Here is a 22,845-nt window from a genome sequence, read left to right on the forward strand (position 1 = left end):
CAGTAGGTGACGCTTGTTCGCTCTCATTGGCTATCGCGGGTATCACGTCAGAGGCAGCCCGGTAAATAACAAACATGTTTGATATATTTACCATTTGAGTTCGGGGACGCTCCGTCTCGATCGGGAGCAGATAAATAATCATAATGACACCACACAATAGAGGATTTTTTGGACAAAAAATCGTTTGCGACAAGCCGCGAATCGGGCCACATCCCCCCCCCAAATCGGGCTTAAAATCGGCCTTAAAATCGGCTAGTGTGCGCCAGCCTAAAGGCAGCATTGGATCTCTGGGCTGTAGAGGTTTTTAGCTTTCGCTCTGGCTGTCCTCATCAAACAAAGCCAGGGTGGTATGGCCTAGAGGGTTGTAGACGATGCCTTCCACCTCTCCGCCACCATTGGCCGTCTTCTGGAAGTGGATCTCCAGGTTGTCCTGCAGGTTATCTTTGTCCATGATGTCAGGGATGCCAGTCAGCAGCACTGTGCGCATGCACTCTGAGTCACAGATCTGAAAGGGAGCAACAGTCAGCTTACATCATAAACTATGCAGCATTAACAGTTGAATTTATTGCGACATACTCGATTCTTCTTACCTTCATCTGTGAAATCTCACCATTGAGGAATGGAGTGACCTTCACCTTGTGCTTCTTCTTACCAAAGTCTACATCATGATCTTGTTTGTCGGAGAGACCTTTGGCAACTGAAGACAAATAGAAACTAACAATTAAAAAAAAAACACCTCAAGCATCATGCACTGAGATGTGTCAGACTGAATGAATTTAGTTAACTTACTATTATCATCTACAAAGGTAATGACCACAGTGCCAGAGTCATGTAGCATGTCAGTGTCCTCCACCTCGCCACCTCCATTCCTCTTCCTAGAGAAATGGATGTCCAGTTTGTCTAGTACTCTCTCCTCGGGTTCTTCCTTTGGCAGGTTGGAGACTAGGATTCTGCGTGGGCACACCTGTGTTTCCATCTAACAGATGGAGAGAGAGCGTCGTTTTATATCACATTAGTCCATAGGAACACAATGCAATCCAAAATAAACAATCCATCTTGGTAAATGGAAGTCAGCTTGTCTCCATTACCTCAACATTGCTGGGTACCAGGAATTGAATGGGTTTTGCCTGCACATTGATGGTACAGTCTCCAAGTTGCACCGAATGATCCTTTAGGTTCAATATTTTCTGAGCCACTAAGATGTAGTATCAGAAGAGATTTGAAGAGAGGTTAAAGCAATAAGCCACAAGAGGCCCTGGTATGTGTTATAGTCATTTTAGTGTCTCAGTGTGAAAATCTATGGCAGTGGTTCATAACGGCCCAGACCCACTAGGGGTACTCGGCAAACTTCCAACGGGGCCTCAAGATAAAATTACTTAAGACATAATATTAAAAACAAAGATACTTTTCTTATTTTATTTTAATCCCTCAACAATTAATTTTTCTTCTTTGAAGAGCCAAGGTTTCTACAGACTTAGAAAACCTGAATATATGAGGAAGCCTAATTATAAAAGTGTGATTTCTAAAGCAAAAGAAAAATCTATAAAATCTTAAAAAGGGATGCCATTTTTATAATGTATATATTATATATAATGTATTTTTTTGTGTTTATTAGGTCAAATCTTGAGTAAAAAATATATTCATATAAAAATAAAAAAATTATCTTTTTCTAGTACATTACGAACAACTAGAAGACTGCATTGGTTGAAAAGAATTGGATCACTAAAACTTAAACTACATTATTTAATTTTTTTATTTTAATTATAATTATTTTAGTTACTTTCAGTTATTAATTTAAAGAAACAAAGAGTGGCCATGTGTTAAAATAAGTTAAGAGTGGGCCTTCAAATAACAACGCAGTGCTTTGCAGTCAGTGTTGTTTCTGACGCAAAAGCCTTTTATTGTATGTTCAAAAACAGTAGAAAAACTCCTTAAAATATATTATTGTGTGTTCCGCAGAAGAAAAAAAGTCATACAGGTTTGGAATGGCGTGAGTAAATTATGACGAATTGTTCTTTATCACAGGTGAACCTTTAAGCACTTTTGACATTGTTTTTTATTGTGATGATGCTAGTTTGGACAATTACATACCATCCTTTTCCTCAAAGGTGATCAGTGCTGTTCCACCCTCCATCGGATAAACTATTCGGGGATTCACATCAAAACCCACAGCATGGGCTCCCTCTTTTGTATTTCCCCGAAACACAACCTTCCTTTCAGGCACCGCTGTAGAGATCTGTGGAGTCAGTGTAGAGCCTCGTTAATAATCTCACAGTTCCATGGATTTTATTTAAAATAAACATTGCGACTTTAGGTTCAAATTTACATGAATATAAGGGTAATATAGTTTATATGTTTAGATTATTAGAAATATATGTTTAGATTATTACTAAAAAATATTTCAACATATTGTACTGATATACTGTAGAGTCACACAGCCCATTCAGTGCAATGGTTGCAGCTAAAATAAGCGTGAATATATTTATTTTGACACTTTTAAACCTCAGTTTGCTTTTTCAGACTGCTGTTTTTACGGTCCAGGCTTTGCATCTCCTCCTTTATTTTCAGGATCTCCTCCTGCAGCTTGGTGTTCTCCTCCTGTACAGCTCTGCATTTCTCCTGCACCGAGGAACCCATTACCACATTTTAAAAAAAATGTCTTTAAATTAAGGGATATAATGAGTGTCTGGTCATTTTTTTTACGGACCTTCTCTTTCTGAGTTGTCTTAGTACGTTTCTTGTTTTCTTCTTCACATAACGCTTTCTTTTCATTAGCTCGTTGTTTAAATTCCTTGGCATAGTATTTGTTGGTATCTATGCCATCTCTCAGTATTTGCTGTTCCTTCAGTATTGCTTCATATTGTGCCTGTGGACAGATGAGATGACATAATGATTAATAGGCCTAACTTGTATTCTGGTTGACAGGTACTTTACAAGCCATTTACACACCTTGTATTTGTTGATCTCCAGTACACTGTCCTGACATCTCAAAGACTCACCGTCTGTAACAATGCTGAAATCCTAAATGGACAAACAGGGTCATTGTACTGAATAGAGAGTCGAATGCCAAAAAAAAAAAGTCTTTACCAGAAGAACTTCCTTTACCTCAGCAGACATTTCTACCTACGAAAAGAACCTGTGAACAAACAGAAAGTACTGTTATCTAGGACAGAAGAGTTTATAATCTATATGACCACCTTGTTTTTCATCGAATAGAATATTTTTAACGTCTGAGCATAGCTGGTTATGTTTGGCTACTAAACTTAAGCTTTAGTAGGCCTATGAACTACATGAAGTTCAACAGCATGTGTTGTTGACGTCGCCAAAAGCGCTATAAAACAATTTAAATGAAATATATTAGACACTTTATTAGGTGCCAGCATACACTTAGGCCTATTATTGTTCGTTTTTGAAAACAATGAGGAAAAATGCTGACATTACATTTTTCGCTTGCCTACGCTGCGTCTTACACGACTGCCTTTTTTAAACAAAACATCACACAATTAACTTTTTGTAACGCGTGTCGTTTAAACAATTGTATACCCTTTTTGTTGTGTCATGATCATTTATTTTGTGCATAGGCCTAATTATAAATATACCGATGAAACACTTACCGTGATGAAGCAAACAGTAGAAAGAGCAGTTTCGCTTTCGTTTCAGGGTATTAATCATTGAAAAATATATTTACAAGCTCTATTCACCAGGGGGTGGTGTTGATCAATAAGATCTTTCTTTAACAGTAGCCTATATCAGTAGCCTATTAATTTGCATATCAAAATTTACCTACAATAAATATGGATATTTGTTTAAAAAAATCTATAAGATTGATATTCAGTGTAGTAGGGGCACCAAATTATAGTTTGGGATTTTGTACCCGAAGTTGCAGGCTACAGGAAAACCAGGTTTCAGTTTTACGTTCAGGTTGTGCTGATGTTGCCATAAATTAAACGCTATTTTTCATTCTAAATAGAATATTTACATTAGGTTAATTTAACAGACTTTACATTATTAATTTATTCAAAGTGACTTACAAATGAGAGCAATAAAAAGTAAAAAGTAATTAGGGCGGTACGAATACCATGCAGCTTTTTTATTATATTTTATTTTAGTTTAGTTTAGTTTAGATTAGTTTAGTTTAGATTAAACTATTAACTAGTCATCTTGCCATGCACATTTCCAAGGAATCAAACACGGATGACACGCCTCCGTTACTGATAGACAGTTGCATTATCCAAAGGTTGCCCTCTAATATAGGCGGAGCTTGGCAGAACTCTACTTTTTAAGGGGCACACATTTATTAATTCAAGCACAGTGTGGAAACATTGCGAGGTGACAAGGTAGGTCTTGTATTTCCGTCGTTCGTCTCAGACACCCTTTGTGCTTTTTTAAACAGCATGGTAAAAGTTTTGTGCAAAAGTGCTTTGCTCATTGTGATTTATTATGCAGAATTAGACGTCACTCGTTGCTATAGCAGATTTTTTTCCTACAAGAAACGAACTCACTTTTATATAGCATATTGATGTAGTAAACTGTAAAAGAGAATTAAACGGAATGATGAATTTAATTAATTAATTAATTTTTGTATTATTTTATTTTTATCTAAAACATTTATGTCTGCTCACAGATCGGTAACTTGGAGCCCACGGATCCACGGACTGGTCATTCACCTTCAGCCGTTTACAAATCCACCTGTTCATTTAACAATTAATAGTAAGTTGAATTGAAGTGCATCCTCTCTCTTTCTTTTACTTCAGAAGAGATTACATTTTTCTTTATGAAATTAATGGATTATTAATTTAAGCATTATGCTCAGTGAGAAGCAGCAACTGAAAATGAATCAGTGACTAAAAAAAAAGGTAAATACCACATTCACAGTTTCCCCTGTTTGCTGCCATAGAAGCCTAGGTACTAAAACCAGTTTATCAGTCGCAATGTGGGTTGGCATTCATAAGGGGGAATTTCTTGTGTCAAGAAAAGGAAATAAAACTGCACAGTTTTAATTGACTGATGCCCTGGTTTGCCCTCAGTCAGAAATAAGAAAAAAAATAAATAATAATAATAAATAAAGACACTCAACTGTCTAACAAAATTTATTTTACTGACTTTGAGCCACTTTCTCTGAGACATGTATAATCTTGAGTTTCAGTTATTGTTTCTAAGGTCAGCATAGTTGCTCTGGTAAGCTTTTGCTTCAAATTTCTAGATGTGAAAGAGGAAGTGATACAAGAATTAAAATGATATACGTGCACTGTTATTGCTCAACAAAAGAGGAGACAGTGAATTATACATCTGAAAAGGTTTGTTAAATTGCAACCCTGCATCTGAGATATAAAGGTCTGATGGGTTACAATGAAAGTTTGTATCATTTTCCGCTAAAACATATCAGACACATTTCATATTTCAAATCTGTTACTTTTAATGTGTTAACTCTATCTCTTTCCATCCAGATGTTGAAAGTGACATTAGGCCTCGCTCTGGTGACTCTGGTTGCTTGCTCGCAGTGCCCCAACAATGAAGTGTGTGAGGCAGGCCAGACATGCTGCCAGGATCTCACCGGAGAGTTCAGCTGCTGCCCTTTCCATCACGTGAGAGACCGAACTAGTGACAGATACATAAAGACAGTTTCATTTCAGAGTATTAGTGTCAGGTACTCATTTATAAATACAATAAAGGTTGTAGAAATCAGTTCAGATCGAGAAGATAAACTGCACAATGATATGGAACTTAACTTAGTGCTCTGCGGTTACTCGTTTTTTATGCTCTCTCAGATATTCCTCAATAGCACCCTTTTTGACACACATTCACACTGTCAGCTCTTGTAATAAGGGATATGATAAGGCACCTATATAGCATCAACATGCAAATCACTCTTTGATGACTTTGCTATTCAAAGAGCGCAAAGAAATGAAGCTGTAATCAGGAGGTTGTCTGTCAAATGTCCAGCTTCTGTATTGCTGAATCAGCTCATGCATGCGTAAAATTGTGTGTGTGTGTGTGTGTGTGTGTGTAGGGAGAGTGTTGTGAGGACCACCTGCACTGCTGTCCTGAAGACATGTTGTGCAGTGTTATGGACTCCATGTGTATAAACGCCACACATACACTGCTGTTTGTGGAGAGGATACCGGCTAAACAGACAGACCTTCCCAAAGTGAGAAATTATACAGTCTAAAAAAAGAGTACTCAGAGCTGCTTGTTATGTCTGAAATGGATAGTTTACCCAAAAATGAAAATTCTGTCATCATTTACTTTACTTTATTTTACATTAGCCTCATAAAAAGTAGATATTTTGAAGAATGTTGGTAACCAAAAAGATGGAAGCCACTGAGTATTTTTTTCAGTCAATGGCTACCATCAACTGTTTGGTGACCAACCTTCTTTAAAATATCCTCTTTTGTGTTCAACAGAAGAAACAAACTGATACAGGTTTGGAACAACATGAGGCTGAGTAAATGATGACATAATTTTCATTTTTGGGTGAACTATTCCTTTAACAATCCCCATTCCTCAGTCGTTCAGAATGATTCCCTCATTACCTGCAAGTGAAGACGACATCACCTGTCCTGATGGCTCCTTCTGTCCTGCTGAGTTCTCCTGTCTGCTGATGGCTTCATCATATGGGTGCTGTCCTGTAGCACAGGTAAGTTACATTATTACAGGAACCTGGGCCCAAACCACTAGCTCCTAGTCCATGACAGGGTGTATTGAAAGGCCTCTCACCTGGTCACAAAAGAAGCGTGGTGTTGCTAAAACATAGACCCCTTGGAGATATACTCTTTTCTATTCTTTTTTTGTTTTATAAGAATATATGCTATATAGTATATATAAGAATATATACAATGTTTCTCTTTTTCAGGGCCTTGTGTGCTCAGACGGGAAACACTGCTGCCCAAAAGACCATGAATGCAGTGCAGACAGCAGTTCCTGTGTCAAACTAAAAGGTATGGAAGATGTGGACTAGAGTGTTTCATGATTAAAACATCCTTTTTTTAAAGGAGATCCCATATAAATTTATAATGGGTTAACGGAGAGATTTACTGTATTAATTTGGATAGGATATACGTGCAGCTCATGGTGTTGTCATGTGATTGTTTGTAGAACCAGTCAAGGCTGTTCTTTGTGGAAATGGGACCTCAGAGTGTCCCGTAGACACCACATGTTGTGAGACAGAAGATGGTCAGTGGGCGTGCTGCCCCATGCCAAAGGTATTGGCCAAGTTGAAATACAGTAATATGTGCACTGCAGAGACATGTTGTCATAGAGCTCTCAGTTCAGAAAGCTGTTTTTTCACAATCGGAGAAACATATTTAAATGAATGTACATTTTGAAACTAAATTTTCTTCTTTATTTTAAAATAAAAACACTTTTTTAATATTTATTCGTCATAACTAGTGTACTTTTGTGATATATTTTAACTTAGATGTACTTTATTCTTGTGATGGCAAAGGTGAATTTTCCTTACCACAGTCTTTAGTGTCACATGAGCCTTGAGAAACCATTGTAATATGTGACCCTGGAATTAGTAATATGCTTTGCTGAGAACTTCATTTGGACAACTTCAAGGCGATTTTCTCAATATTTAGATTTTTTTGCACCCTCAGATTCCAGATCTTCAAATAGTTGTATCTCTGCCAAATATTCTCCTATCCTAACAAACCATACATCAATGGAAAGCTTATGTATTCATAAATTGACCCATATGACTGGTTTTGTGGTCCAGGGTCACATATGCTGATTTAATTACTGTCAATGATAAAGACAGCTGTGCTGCTTAATACTTTTGTGGAAACTGTGATTCTTTGATGAATATAAAGTTCAAAAGAGCAGCATTTATTTGAAAATAATTTTTAATAACGATATAAAAGCCTCTCCTGTCACTTTTGATCCAATTCAAGGATCCTTGCTGAATAAACATTTCGTAATTTGTTCATGAATGTTTTTTTTCACTTGCATTCTTTCCTCTGTCTTTTTTGGTTTCTGTAGGCTGTATGTTGTGACGATAAAATCCACTGTTGTCCAGAGGACAGTGTCTGTGATGTTGAAGGCTCCAAATGTATGTCCTCCACCAATCAGGAGCTGCCTATGTGGGCCAAATTCCCTGCACGTCTTAGAGCTGAATGGGAAGATCACAAATGTAGGCTATTATCCCAGAGAGTTATTAATTCTCTGATAACTTCCTCCAATGCAGTTCAGCATTTTCATATCTTTGCCCTTATTCTTCAAAAGCTGCAGAAATGAGGGCTGAAGCTGAACTCACTACAACCAGACAGATCACTACTGCTGGCAAGCAAATGACTACATTGCCTGGTGCACTACCAAAGAGTATGTGCAAATTTGTAGATGACAATACATACATGTTTTATATGTGCACATAAATAATAACACTTCTCAAACTGTTTCTGTCATTGCCTTCTTTATATTCAGCCTCTGATGTTCCCTGCAATGACACTGTGGCCTGTCCTGATGGAACCACATGCTGCAAGACTAAAGAAGGAGGATGGGCCTGCTGTCCTCTGCCAGAGGTAATTCACCTCACCTGATCTACTACTTTAGCAGAATCAGTGCATTGTACCCTATGGACACTTAGCTCAGCCATTACATTTCACCAAGAACTTCTCTCTACTGTTTGCACTGGGGATGCCTGGGGGTCCTCAGGTTTTTTTTATTTTTATTTTTGGCATTTTGCCTTTTATTACAATAGGACAGTAGGTAGACAGGAAGCAAAGTGGGAGGGATGGGATCAGGAAAGGTCCACGAGCTGGGACTCAATCTCTGGACACCTGATATGGGGTTATATGCATCACAAGGTCCACAGACAATTTAAGAAAAAACAGATGTAGGTTGTAAAAGTATTTATTTGTTTTAAAAGTGACACATCTAACATAAATATATATTTTAGATAATATTTTAATAATTTGACCATATGCATGTCTATTCAGAAGTTTGTATTGTTTTTTTTTTGTTGGCAGATTTATCTTATGCTCACCAATGCTGCATTTATGTAATCAAAAAACACAGTTTGGGTTTTTATGAAATATTAATACAATTTAATGTAACTTATTTCTATTTTCATAAATTTTAAAATGTAATTTATTCCTGAGATGGCAAAGCTGAATTTTAAGCATCATTACTCCAGTCTTCAGTGTCACAAATCATTCTAGTATGATGATTTGCTGCTCAAGAAACATTTCTTATGATTATCGATGTAGAAAACAGCTGTGTTGCTTAATATTTTTGTGGAAACATGATACTTATTTCAGGATTCTTTGATGAATAAAAAACTGAGAGGACAGCATTTAATTTCAAATAGAAATATTTTGTAATATTATGAATGCGTTTACTGTGACTTTTGATCTTTTGATTGAATTTAATGCATTTTTGCTCAATAAAATTAATAATTTCCTAACATATTTTATTGACCCCAAACTTTTAAACTATAGTGTAAATGTAATATATTTAAAATAAACATTTTTGTTTCCATAATATTATTCTTAAGAGTTTTTTCCCCAAACAGCTTAAATAGGTCTTTACATATTTTTATATTTTAAGGAGTCATCAATTTTAGGGTCCCAGGGCAGCAAAAAGTTTAAAATCCTCTTTCTTGAATTATAAATAACTGGAAAATTCTGTAACAAAAACATACACATGGTATTCCAGAGGATTTTGGATGTAAGACAATTATATTATTTGGTTACACTTTACTTGAAGGGGTGTGCATAAGACTGACATGACACCTTCATAATCATGACATGACACATGTCATGAATATGAAGGTTTTTTATGCATGTTTATGACAACTGTCATTAAGTGTCATTCGCTCAGTTATGTAATTTTTAATGCAAAGATGACATTGTTTGAGATGTCTTTGTTATGGGCTATGGTTAGGGGTAAGGGTAGGGGTAGGGTTAGGTTAGGGTTAGGTCAAATAATGTCATATTTGCATTAAAAATGACATAACTGAGCGAATGACACTTAATGACAGTTGTCATAAACATGCATAAAACCTCCTTCATATTCATGACATGTGTCATGTCATGATTATGAAGGTGTCATGTCAGTCTTATGCACACCCCTTCAAGTAAAGTGTTACCTATTATTCTTTTTTATTTCTTAGAAATACCTGGAAATACCTTGATATATAGATATGGTAAACATCCAGCACCATGAAACAGTTCTGTTTTTTGTAAGTATTAAAATTTTGTGTACTAAGTTAAAGGAACATCTTAACTTTGTTCTGTAGGCCGTTTGTTGTGACGACTTCATCCACTGCTGTCCTCATGGTAAGAAGTGTAACGTTGCTGCTGGGACGTGTGAGGACCTTTCATGTTCTGGTGTGCCCTGGGTGGAACAGGTGCCTGTGCAGCCAATCATCAGTCAAGACAAACAAAGTAAGTCAACAAACACTCCAAAGCCCTGAAACCGAACACACAAGTACACATTTAACATAAAACTCTGATTACTCTCTGTACCTTCAGCCTCTGATGTTCCCTGCAATGACACTGCGGCCTGTCCTGATGGAACCACATGCTGTAAGACTAAAGAAGGAGGATGGGCCTGCTGTCCTCTGCCAGAGGTAATTCACCCACTGAATATAACCAATCCTGATGTAGAGTTGTGTTTTGCATTAAGTTAAAGGTGTACATTCATTTTTTTCAATAGGCCGTGTGTTGTGACGACTTCATCCACTGCTGTCCTCATGGTACGACATGTAACGTTGCTGCTGGGTCTTGTGACGAACTTTCAGGCTCTAAGCCTTGGTTCGAGAAGCTGCCTGTCAAACCGATCAGCAGTCAGAATGTGGCTGTTACACAAGGTAGATCAAAGCTCTGAATACAGCACACACAGACACGGTATAAAACTAGCATTTTATTTAACTGTTTATAAAATTTCTGGTGTCTTCAGTGCATTCAGATGTTCCCTGCAATGACACTGCGGCCTGTCCTGATGGAACCACATGCTGCAAGACTAAAGAAGGAGGATGGGCCTGCTGTCCTCTGCCAGAGGTAATTCACCCACGGACAAGTAGCTTGACCATTATATCTGTCAGAGCCGAGGCTCGAACTCGGGTCTCTGGTGTGAAAGTCAGATACTCAGTCCTTGAGCCTCTGGAGGATGGAGAACCCAATAGTAAGACGCACTTAGAATCAGTTGAGATGCAGCAGGTTTAATGAAAGTTCAAGCAAAAAAAAATCCACAGCAGAAACAGAGAAATCAGTTCTCAAATAACAGTCTAAAAAACAGTCCAAAGATTGATGGAAAGAAGTCCACAAAAATATTCCAGAAATCCAAAGTTCTTAAAGCAAAAACACTCCAGAGGAGAAAATAGACAAAAATCCAACACAGAGAGGAAACAATCAAAGGGCAAACATTATAAGAAGCCACAGATTTCTCAGACTACATAACACTTACTCAGGCAGCTGTCTTAGAAGAACTAAACACCAAGCAAATAAACTGAGAGACAGCGCCACTTAAATACACACAGCTAAATGGTACACATGTGAACAGAATAACACTAATTACAAGTAGAGTAAGCTAAACAAGAGAGCACCATGAGGACCTCTAGAGGCCAAAACACTATGACAGATTGAGAGAGAAAGCCAAAAATACTGACAAGACCCCTCCCCCTAGGAACGGCTCCTCAGGGCCATAGCCCTCCCAGTCCACAAGATACTGAAGTGATCCTCGCACCCGACGGGAATCCAGTATTCAGTGGACTGTGTAGGCAGGCTGGCCTCCAATAATGCGAGGAGGAGGGTGAGGTCTACCTGCCGGAGTGAAAGGAGAAGACAAAACAGGTTTTAGAAGGGAGACATGAAAGGTCGGATTAATCTTTAAAGATCTAGGTAAATATAAACGATAAATAACATGGTTCACTTTTCTTGCCACTCTGAAAGTCCAGATGAAGCGCTGGGAGAGCTTGCGGGACTCAACTCGTAAGGGCAAGTTTTTTGTGGAGAGCCAAACTCTCTGACCGGGACGCAGTATGGGAGCAGGTCTGCGCCTACGATTAGCCTGTCGCTGATATTGCTGAGAGACTCTGAGAAGCTTGTGTCGAGCCTTCTTCCATGTCAGGCGACAGTGTCGGATGAACTGCAGTACGGAGGGAACTTCAACTTCTTGTTCAGGGAACAATGGAGGAGCATAACCAAACTGGCATTCAAAGGGAGACATGCCCGTTGCAGAGGAGCATAGAGTGTTGTGTGCATACTCCGCCCACATAATGAAGGATGACCAAGAGGTTGGATTGTTGGCAGCCATGCACCTCAGAGTAGTTTCCAGATCCTGATTTAATCTCTCTGTTTATCCAGAGGATAGGCTCACTGTCACCCCCAAAAGTTGACAGAATGCCCGCCAGAATCGAGAGGAAAACTGAGGTCCTCGATCAGAGACAATGTCCTGAGGTATGCCAAAGACTTGAAAAACATGGTTAATGATCAACTCAGCAGTCTCTTTAGCAGTGGGCAACTTGGACAAGGGAATGAATCTGCCAGCCTTAGAAAATCTGTCAACAGTTACCATTATGGTAGTGTTGCCTTGGGATGGCGGGAGTCCAGTAATAAAATCCATGGAGAGGTGAGACCAGGGTCTTCGAGGTATAGAGAGAGGATGGAGCAAACCCTGAGGTGAACGATGAGAGACTTTCCCCTGACTGCATGTGGGACAGGCGGTTACAAAGCTTTTGGTGTCCTTGCTCCTTAATGGTCAGCCACCAAAATCGTCTCTGGAGGAATTCAAGGGTGCGTATTGTGCCTGAATGGCAGGTCAGACGAGAGGAGTGACCCCACTGGAGAACCTGGGAGCGAACTGATTTAGGGACAAACAAACAGTTGGTAGGCCCTCCACTTGGGTCTGGTTCCCGGACCTGGGCTTGTCTTATAGTATTTTCAAGTTCCCACCATACAGGGGCCACTATCTTGAAGCTCGGGATAATGGGAATGATAGGATCTCCTTGGTTACTACTTGTATATACTTGAGACTGAGCATCAGGTTTAAGATTTTTCGAGCCAGGACGGTAGGATAAAATAAACTGAAACCTGTTGAAGAATAGAGACCAGCGTGCCTGACGAGGGTTAAGTCACTTCGCCTGCTGAATATACTCCAGATTTTTATGGTCAGTGAGTACTTGAAATGGGTGTTTGGCCCCCTCAAGCCAATGTCTCTATTCTTCGAGTGCCAGTTTTACTGCCAGTAACTCTCAGTCACCCACGTGGTAATTCCTCTCCGTGGAGTTAGGCGGTGGGAAAGGAATGCACATGGTTGATATCCGTTATCCTCTCCCCTCTGGGAAAGCACTGCTCCAATACCCACATCTGAGGCATCCAACTCTACGACAAAGAGTTTGTCTGGGTCTGGGACAGTGAGAATGGGTGCTGAAGTGAAGCGGAGTTTGAGTTCCCTGAAGGCTGACTTTGCTTCAGGACACCAGCAAAAACTAGCATTCCTCCCCTTAGTAAGAGCAGATAGGGGAGCCACCACAGAGCTGAAGTTTAAAATGAATTTACGGTAAAAGTTGGAAAAACCAAGAAATCGCTGCACCTCCTTCACAGATGAGAGAGTGGGCCAATCCGTCACTGCTTGAACTTTCCGGGGATCCATCTGTACATGGCCAGGTGTAATTATGAATCCCAGGAACTGTACTTGAGTCACATGAAATTCACACTTCTCGGGCTTAACATAGAGGTGATTTTTCAAGGAGACAATTTAGCATCTTCTTGACATGCTCCACGTGCTCATTAGGGGAACTTGAAAAGATGAGAATATCATCCAGGTAGACGAATGCAAACTGATTGAGCATGTCCCTAAGAACATCATTTATCAAAGCCTGGAAGACTGCGGGAGCGTTGGTGAGGCCAAAGGGCATGACTAGGTAATCATAGTGCCCAGTGGGAGTGTTAAATGCAGTCTTCCCCTCATCCCTTTGTCTAATGTGCACTAGATGGTAAGCATTACGCAAGTCGAGTTTGGTGAAGATGGAAGCTCCCTGCAGTAACTCAAAGGCTGTGGCCATAAGCGGCAAGGGGTAACGGTTCTGTATAGTGATCTTGTTGAGCACTCGATAATCTATGCAGGGGCGAAGGCCCCCATCCTTTTTACCAACAAAGAAAAATCCGGCACCAGCAGGAGAATTGGACGGACGAATAATCCCTGCCGCAAGGGCTTCCTCAATGTAGTTGTCCATTGCTGCACGCTCGGGAGAAGAAAAAGAGAAAATGCGACCTCTGGGGGGACAGGTACTTGAAAGCAAGTCAATGGTGCAGTCAGATGGACGGTATGGGGGTAAAGACATGGCTTTCATTTTACTGAAGCCTGCCTTCAGATGGTGGTACTGAGTGGGGATTCGAGACAGGTCTAAGGGTTCTTGAGACTCGAGAGTAGAATAAGAGAAGATCTGGGTAAGACAGGTGGCATGACATGTGGGACCCCAACTGAGGATAGCACCAGTGGACCAGTCAAGATGGGGGTTATGTTGAAGAAGCCAGGGGTGACCGAGAATCACAGTAAACACTGGAGACCGTATCAGATGGAAACACAACTCTTCCTGGTGTTCATGAATGGAGAGGTGGAGGGGAGTCAGAAGGGACTTTGAAACTCCTAGCAAGTGAAAAATCCATAAAGTTCCCAGCTGCACCTGAATCCACCATGGCCTTGAGATGTTGCTTATGATTACCCCAAGCAAGTGTGATGGAGAGAAACAGTCCTGAATTGGAAGGTGGAGCAATGCTAGTAATTCCCGTTACAGTCCTTCCCTGCCTGTACGGGATCAAGCGTTTCCCGAGAGCTCTGGGCAGGCAGAACGGAAATGCCCAGGCAATCCACAGTACAGGCAACACCGCTTCTTCATGCTGCGGTCACGTTCCGACGGTCGAGATCAGAGTACCACTCAACTACATAGGTTCTGGTGACCCTTGGAACAGTGGTAACAGCTCTGTGGGAACTGGACTGACAGGGGGTGTAAACGCAAACTGGCGACACAAACTTCTTTCTCTCAGACGATTGTCGAGCTGGACCGCCAGGTCGATAAGGGCCTCAAGATCATTGGTAGGCTCTCGTGTGGCAAGTTCATCTTTGAGTGCCTCGGAAAGACCATTCTGGAAGCACACCACAAGAGACTCATTGTTCCAGCCACTCCCTGCTGCAATGGTATGAAAATGGATGGTATATTCAGCAGCACTGTGACTACCCTGCTGGAGGGACAGCAGTCGTTTAGACGCCTCAATGCCGCTGATGGGGTGATCAAAGACGCGCTTGAATTCCTCTTCAAATGCAGCATAACTTGCACAGAAAGGGGTCTGGGCCTCCCAAACTGCTGAAGCCCAGTAGAGGGCCTTACCAGAAAGGAGAGTAATGAGATATGCAATCTTGGCCCTATCTGAGGGGAAGGATGACGGCTGTAGCTTGAACGTTAGGGAACACTGAGTGAGGAATCCACGACAAGCACTGGGATCCCCAGAGAAGCTTTGTGGTGGAGGTTCTACTAGGGGAACTGACACTTGAGGACCTGGAAGAGGTACAGAAGCAGCAGCAGAGGCCGTAACTTGGGGAGATGGCAGCCGAACAAAGATCTGACGGATGGAGGTCATGACATCAGAAAGTAATTGTGAATGTCTTACCATCAATGCCTCCTGTTGGGCTAGCACAGTTTCATGACATTGAACTGAAGACTCTCTGGGTCCATAGTTTGGCTTGGTGTTTTTGTCAGAGCCGAGGCTCGAACTCGGGTCTCTGGTGTGAAAGTCAGACACTCAGTCCTTGAGCCACTGGAGGATGGAGAACTCAATAGTAAGACGCAGTTAAGATACAGCAGGTTTAATGAAAGTTCAAGCAACAAAATTCCACAGAAAAAACAGAAATCAGTTCTCAAATAACAAAAACAGTCCAAAGATTGAAGTCTACAAAAATATTCCAGAAATCCAAAGTTCTTAAAGCAAAAACACTCCAGAGTCCAAAAAATCTAACACAGAAAGGAAACAATCAAAGGGCAACCATTATAAGAAGCCACAGATTTTTCAGACTACACAACACTTACTCAGGCAGCTGTCTTAGAAGAACTAAACACCAAGCAAATAAACTTGGAGACAGCGCCACTTAAATACACACAGCTAAATGAGACACATGTGAACAGAATGACACTAATTACAAGTAGAGTAAGCTTAACAAGAGAGCACCATGAGGACCTCTAGAGGCCAAAACACAACAAAAGACAAAAATACTGACAATATCTCTGTCTTATATAACCAATCCTGATGTAGAGTTGTGTTTTGCATTAAGTTAAACGTGTACATTAATTTTTTTCAATAGGCCGTGTGTTGTGACGACTTCATCCACTGCTGTCCTCATGGTAAGAAATGTAATGTTGCTCTTGGGAAGTGTGAGGACTCTTCAGGATCTCAGCCTTGGTTCGAGAAGCTGCCTGTCAAACCGATCAGCAGTCAGAATGTGGCTGTTACACAAGGTAGATCAAAGCTCTGAATACAGCACACACAGACACTGTATAAAACTAGCATTTTATTTAACTGTTTATAAAATTTCTGGTGTCTTCAGTGCATTCAGATGTTCCCTGCAATGACACTGCGGCCTGTCCTGATGGAACAGAATAATAATTATTTTAAACTCTCTTTCTTCTGTGGAGCACAAAAGAAGATATTTTGATAAGATAACTCAATTTTCTCTATAGGCTGTGTGTTGTGATGACTTTGTCCACTGCTGTCCTCACGGTACGACATGTAACGTTGCTGCTGCGTCTTGTGACGAACTTTCAGGCTCTAAGCCTTGGTTCGAGAAGCTGCCTGTCAAACCGATCAGCAGTCAGAATGTGGCTGTTACACAAGGTAGATCAAAGCTCTGAATACAGCACACACAGACACGGTATAAAACTAGCATTTTATTTGTTCTTAAACTGTCTTTATCTTTTCTACTGTCTTCAATGCATTCAGATGTTTCCTGTGATGGCACCACATCTTGTCCTGATGGAACCACATGCTGTAAGACTCAAGAAGGAGGATGGGCCTGCTGTCCTCTGCCAGAGGTAAATCACCTGATCTATTAAAGGAATAATTCACAGAATAATAATTCTGTTAACCTTTCTTTCTTCTGTGGAACACAAAAGAAGATATTTTGATAAGATAACTCCATTTTCTCTATAGGCTGTGTGTTGTGATGACTTTGTCCACTGCTGTCCTCACGGTACGACATGTAACGTTGCTGCTGGGTCTTGTGACGAACCTTCAGGCTCTAAGCCTTGGTTCGAGAAGCTGCCTGCTCTCCCTAGAGCAGGTCAAAAGTCACCTGGGAATGTGAACTGCGACTCTAGTCACGTTTGTCCTGATTCCAACACTTGCTGTAAGAACATTGATGGAGACTGGGGCTGCTGTCCTTTGCCTGAGGTACAGTATATCTCAGAGGAGAAATCTAATCTTGCATGAGTAACCAAATGAGAAAATACACACTCTGTTTTCAACTTTGAATTTTATTACTCTTGGTGATATCCCTCAGTCCCTCTTTCACAATGATATTCTTCAAGTGCTCAGCAACATTTAATTGAGAAACCAAACTGTCGCAGACCTATTTTCAGAGAATTACCCTATAGCTTGAAAGTTTGGGGTCGGTAAGATTTTTTATTGCCTTTAAAAAAAGTATTTTACACTCACCAACGATGCCTCTGTTTGATAAAAAAAATACTATTGCGAAATATTAATACAATTTAAAATGGTTGTTTTTTTATTTTGAATTACTTTAAAAGGTAGTTTATTTCTGTGATGGCAAAGTCAGTGTCACATGATTCTTCAGAAATCATGCTAATATGCTGTGGTTTGTGATTTGGTGCTTTCTTATTATTTTCAATGTTGAAAACAGTTGTGCTGCTTAATATTTTTTTGTGGAATACATGATACATTTTTAAAGGATTCTTTGATGAGTAGAAAGTCCAAAAGAACAGCATTTATTTAAAACAGAATTTTTTTTGTAACAATATAATGTATTTATTGCACCTTTTGTTAAATTTGATGCATCTTTGCTGAATAAAATTTTATTTATTTAAAAAAAATCTTATTGACCCCAAACATTTGAATGGAAGTGCAAATAAGTTTATTTTTTTTCATAAGCACATCTTTTTTTAAAGCATAAACCTTAGTACATATATATTAGATTTATTAAAAACTCAATAAATAAAAAAAGAAAAAGAAGCTTTAATATTATATATATATTTTGCTACAAGTATGTTTATCTTGTTTAATGATATTTAAATGGACCCTCCCCCCCAAAAAAAAAATCCATTAAAAATGAATTTTGCAACCAAAAGGCACTAAGCTACTTTAGACTACTTTTATCACATACTAATAGTGTATATAACTAAAAGTCAGGTTGTTCTGTCTGCAGGCTGTGTGTTGTAAGGATCAATTCCACTGCTGTCCACACGGCACCACTTGTGACTTTGTAACACTGACCTGCACTAGCAACACCACATCTGTACCTATGACAGACATTAACCTACCCTCAGCTAAGGAGGAACATAGACAGCACAGGGAAGTGAAAGACAGAGTGGGGAAGTACAATAGCAGGGTTCCGTGTGATTCACAAACTTCCTGTCCAGATCACACTACTTGCTGTCTTGTTGCAAAAACCAACAAATGGGGCTGTTGCCCTCTACCTAATGTGAGTGTGACTCTGTTATATACAACACAGAGATGTTTATTTGTGCTAAACATCTTCTAAATTCTCACGCAAAGCCATGTTCTGCAGGTTGTTGTTTTACTAAACTACCTGTTTTTCTGGTTGTATCATCATGATATCGCATCTATTAAGAAGGCCCTTTGTTTTGAGCGTATATATAGTTCCAGGTACTTCCGTGTGTGTGCAACACAGATGCACAGTCCTCACTGACTCGAAAATAGATACAAAGTACAGTACTGTTTAAAAATTTGTGGTTGTTTTTTTTTTTTTTAAGAAATTAATACTTTTATTCAACAAGGATGCTTTAAGTTGATCAAAAGACATTTAACACAGTAAAGACATTTGAAATGTTACATAAAGGTTTGTATTTTAAATAAATGCTGTTCTTTGGAGCTCTAAGAATAATTTTTAAAAAAGCATGAATATCAGAAATATAAAGCAGCACAACATTTTCAACATTGATAATAAGAAGAAATGTTTCTCAAACATCAAATCAGCATATTAGAATGATTTCTAAAGGATCATGTGACACTGAGTAATGGCTGAAAATGAAAATTAATTTTGCCATCACAGAAATAAACTACATTACAAAACATCTATTTCAAATTGTAATAATATTTTACAATATTACATTTTACTGCATTTTGTTATCAAATAAACACTTTTTGGTGAGAATAAGAGACTTGAAACATGGAACATGAAAAAAAAACTTACTGACCACAAACATTTTTATATGGAAATAGGCTATACGTAATTTGTTTTGCAAATTTTAAAACACACAGAGCATGTTGTGAAGGTCAGATTGCCCATATGTTTTCAGCTTGAATCTTTTTCTCATTTTTTTCTCAGGCTGTATGTTGCACAGATGGGGAACACTGTTGTCCGGCTAACTATGAGTGTGATGTGACCAGGGTGTCTTGCATCAGGGGAGATGTGGTGATCCCCTGGTACAATAAAATTTCTGCTCAAAGCACACCGGCTCCAAGCTTGGATCTCGGAGCTGTTGAGTGCGACGAGCAGTCGAGTTGCTCTGCAGATTCCACCTGCTGCCATCTGTCCACGGGAGAATGGGGCTGCTGCCCTCTTCCTGAGGTAAGAATATGTGTATATGGACTGGCTACAGAAAATCTATTCACGTTCAAAAGATTTAATGCACCTCTTATATGCCATAGGCTGTTTGCTGCCCAGACCAGGAGCACTGCTGTCCCAAAGGCTACAGGTGTGACCTGCGTAGACGCTCCTGCATAAAAACCACTTGGCTACATGTGGAAATAGTCCCACTTGCCCACATTGATGACCAAAAGCCACAGTCGAGCGTCTCAGAAAAGGACATTCAGTGTGGAGGTGGATATAGTTGCAAAGATAGTGAGACCTGTTGTCCAACCTCCCAGACCACCTGGGGCTGTTGCCCATCTCCAAAGGTAATGCATTAAACCTTAAAAGTTTTTTTTAAAACCTTCACCCTTCAAAAAAAAATTTTTCCCATTTGCAAAGTTATTTTTGTATTATTTTAAGCATAAAACAAGAAGAAAAACACTTTAAAATAATTTTGAATCTTCAAAGGTAAAGTATTAAACCATCATTTACTCACCCCCACGTTGTTCCAAGGTTTCTTTCAGCTGTGGAAAACAAAAGGAGACATTTTGGTTCTATATTTTTTTGTCCATACAATAAAATCCATTGGGGTCTAATGTTGTTTTGAACACCATATGCACACAAACAGTTGAAACAGAATATATTTTTTTAATAGTACAGGTTTAATTGTACAAAATTCATTTGAAGAAGTTAAAGGTGGGGTAAGCGATTTCTGGTAGCCAATGTTGACATTTGAAATCACCAAAACAAACATGCCCCTACCCCAAAAAGGTCTCGCCTCTATTTTGATAGCTTCACCCCACACATACGTACGCAACCCAGGCAACGATTAGTTCTGTGAAACAAAGCAAAACCAATGTTACAAAACCAATGTGTCTACACCGGACGTGAATGGCGCGGCGCGACAAAATACTATAGAACTCATAATAATCAGTGATGCTGTCTACACCATAGATATATATATATACATATCTATGGTCTACACTGGATGCGGCGCAGCACGACACGACAAATCCCCGACAGAAAACTGCTGCTGCGTTCCATTCATGACGTATTGACACAAATTTCAAATGATTTTCAATGGTCGCTTTGTCGCGTCCAGTGTACTAGACAGACTTTAGCTGTCGCGTCCGGTGTAGACATGGTGTTACTTACCTATCGAGAAGAAACAAAGCAACCTCGGCGTCCGATCGCAGGCCTTCCGCTCCTTGAGTTCTCTCCAGCGCTAGAAAGCTGATCCGATATTTACACGGGTCCTACTTCTTGCCTTAAGCCTTCTTTCCTTCTTTTGTTCCGCAGACATTTTCCTCTTTTGTTTTTTTTCTGTCGCTCGGCTCGGCTAATGTCCGTCATGTGCACTGAGCGCTTTCTCCTCCACATCATGAGTAGACACGCCCCTTACTGCTGATTGGCTACAAGTTTGTTTTGCTAGTCGGCCCGAATCAGTTTTCTAAAGTGTTTTTGGAAAATCGCTTACCCTACCTTTAATGGGTTAAAGATGTCAATTTAGAGTTCCAGTGCATAATAGTTGGATGGAAGAATGAATTTCCTTTGAATATATTCATGGAAATGAGCACACTGTCTTGCGATTTCAGTTCTATTGACTTTTCTGTCAATTCAAATGCAGGTCAAGCTGTAAATGTTTATCTATTCTTGTCCTTGCACGTTCTCTTACTCCTTTCTTTCCTTTGTTATCTCTCTCTCTAAAGGCCGAGTGCTGTGATGATATGAAACACTGCTGCCCTGCTGGATACAAATGTGGCGCGGGTGGAACTTGTACTTCAGCCGTAGACTTTGACTGGGACAACTGGGACAACTGGAGGGTGTTCTTCTCCAAAAATAAACGAGCTATTACTCTGTAAAAAAACAACAACAACAAAAACACAAACACCTGGGTTATTCCCACTCAGTCGCTTAAATGGCCAACACTCCCTAAAGTGTCAGATTTATAAAAATTATACATTTGATCAAAGTACTAATTAAAGCTAATCAGACAGTTCACTGCAAAAGGTTGATTTTATTTGCTGTTTCATTAGGGCTGACTATGATGGTTAATATCTGTTTCCATTGTCTATCAGTAATACCAACTAATCTTATCCACTGAGCCATTTGTACATTTTAAGAATGGGTCATTATTGTAAAGTGTACATTGTTCATAGTTGTGCATAGTTTCCAGTGTTTTGGTTACTGCTCAGTTTTATCTGAAGAATAATTTGACTATGGAATGGTGGAAAGATGTAACACATATTGAAGCATAGATGACCTCTAGTGGCTGGATTTAATTCATTAAAACGTGGCATGTACAAATACCACAGGCCTCAAAGGTTTACAGGTTACATTTTATCAGACTTGACATCACACAGTCTTGGGATTATGACCGCATTGCCCTGGATAAGGAAACATATTAAATTAATCTTTTCGGATAACAAACATCACCTTTTCTGTGTAACTTCCTTATTGCAGGTCTTGATCTTTACCATGATTTGTATAATTGTCTTTTTTTATTGATTTAAATGCTGGTTATATTGATTGAGCATTGTGACAGATGACAAAAAGTTTTCTGAAGTAAAAACGTGACCAATCTGAAACCTTGTCAGCTCTAAAAGAGAAATAAAAGCGAGATAAAAGGAAATCGTATTGTCTATTGTACCTTCTTTTCTCTTTCAAATGTATCCAAATTAAAATTCAATATTCATTATTTAAAATTTATATAAATTTATTACAATAGTTAAAAAATTATATGTATTTTTTATTTTATTAAAATATATAATAATTACAAATATGAAAGAAAATACCATGTCCATTTTTATTTCAAAATCAAGGTTGTAGGTTAAAATTAAGGTAGAAATTGTAGGTGCTGTGACTGATCAACCAGTTTTTCACAATTTATTTCATGTTTCAGGTCACCTTTTGTGGGGAATGTAATTTTTTTAAGTAAAAACAAATCATCATTTAGTCTTTCATACACTTTGTCTTTAAAAACAGCTTGTAGGCTATAATTTTCTGGGTAATTAGAGAAGGAAAGAAAGAAAGAAAGAAAGAACAGACCAGCCTAAGCTTATTTGTTTGTTTCTTACTTGGTTA

General features: G+C 39.2%; 2 protein-coding genes across 9 annotated transcripts; one reads left to right on the forward strand and one right to left on the reverse strand.

Moving 5' to 3' along the window:
* Positions 1-123: 123 nt before the first annotated feature.
* LOC107729476 (interferon-induced 35 kDa protein homolog) lies at positions 124-3,680 on the reverse strand. Its single transcript, XM_016540004.1, has 10 exons — positions 3,615-3,680; positions 3,106-3,136; positions 2,950-3,021; positions 2,708-2,866; positions 2,503-2,619; positions 2,092-2,236; positions 1,089-1,195; positions 790-976; positions 591-697; positions 124-505 (listed from the first exon to the last, which is right to left on the reverse strand). Exons 2-10 carry the CDS (start codon positions 3,115-3,117, stop codon positions 305-307), a joined length of 1,107 nt encoding a protein of 368 aa, XP_016395490.1. The 5' UTR covers positions 3,118-3,136; positions 3,615-3,680; the 3' UTR covers positions 124-304.
* A 571-nt stretch (positions 3,681-4,251) lies between these two features.
* On the forward strand, positions 4,252-22,386 carry LOC107729471 (granulins-like). 8 transcript variants are annotated; one of them, XM_016539988.1, is made up of 20 exons: positions 4,252-4,337; positions 4,625-4,710; positions 5,448-5,585; positions 6,011-6,148; positions 6,509-6,637; positions 6,854-6,938; positions 7,096-7,202; positions 7,981-8,131; positions 8,224-8,319; positions 8,422-8,519; positions 10,238-10,385; positions 10,473-10,570; positions 10,657-10,810; positions 10,891-11,000; positions 16,673-16,826; positions 16,914-17,023; positions 17,142-17,381; positions 19,516-19,758; positions 19,839-20,087; positions 21,471-22,386. In XM_016539988.1, exons 3-20 carry the CDS (start codon positions 5,448-5,450, stop codon positions 21,621-21,623), a joined length of 2,601 nt encoding a protein of 866 aa, XP_016395474.1. In that variant the 5' UTR covers positions 4,252-4,337; positions 4,625-4,710; the 3' UTR covers positions 21,624-22,386. The 8 variants fall into 8 exon arrangements, with proteins under 8 accessions (XP_016395474.1, XP_016395476.1, XP_016395475.1 ...); XM_016539990.1 differs by having other exon boundaries at positions 16,932-17,023; XM_016539989.1 differs by having other exon boundaries at positions 10,900-11,000.
* Positions 22,387-22,845: the final 459 nt, after the last annotated feature.

Source organism: Sinocyclocheilus rhinocerous, unplaced genomic scaffold, assembly GCF_001515625.1.
Source record: "Sinocyclocheilus rhinocerous isolate Xijiao unplaced genomic scaffold, SAMN03320098_v1.1 scaffold697, whole genome shotgun sequence".
Lineage (NCBI taxonomy): Eukaryota > Metazoa > Chordata > Actinopteri > Cypriniformes > Cyprinidae > Sinocyclocheilus > Sinocyclocheilus rhinocerous.

Coding starts and splice junctions, on each gene's coding strand:
- LOC107729476 (XM_016540004.1), bottom strand. Junction 1,196..2,091: donor CACCTTTGAGGAAAAGGATG/GTATGTAATTGT, acceptor ACTACATCTTAG/TGGCTCAGAAAATATTGAAC. Junction 698..789: donor TACCTTTGTAGATGATAATA/GTAAGTTAACTA, acceptor ATTTGTCTTCAG/TTGCCAAAGGTCTCTCCGAC.
- LOC107729471 (XM_016539988.1), top strand. CDS start 5,448: ATGTTGAAAGTGACATTAGGCCTCGCTCTGGTGACTCTGGTTGCTTGC. Junction 8,320..8,421: donor GCCTGGTGCACTACCAAAGA/GTATGTGCAAAT, acceptor CTTTATATTCAG/CCTCTGATGTTCCCTGCAAT. Junction 16,827..16,913: donor GAATGTGGCTGTTACACAAG/GTAGATCAAAGC, acceptor TATCTTTTCTAC/TGTCTTCAATGCATTCAGAT.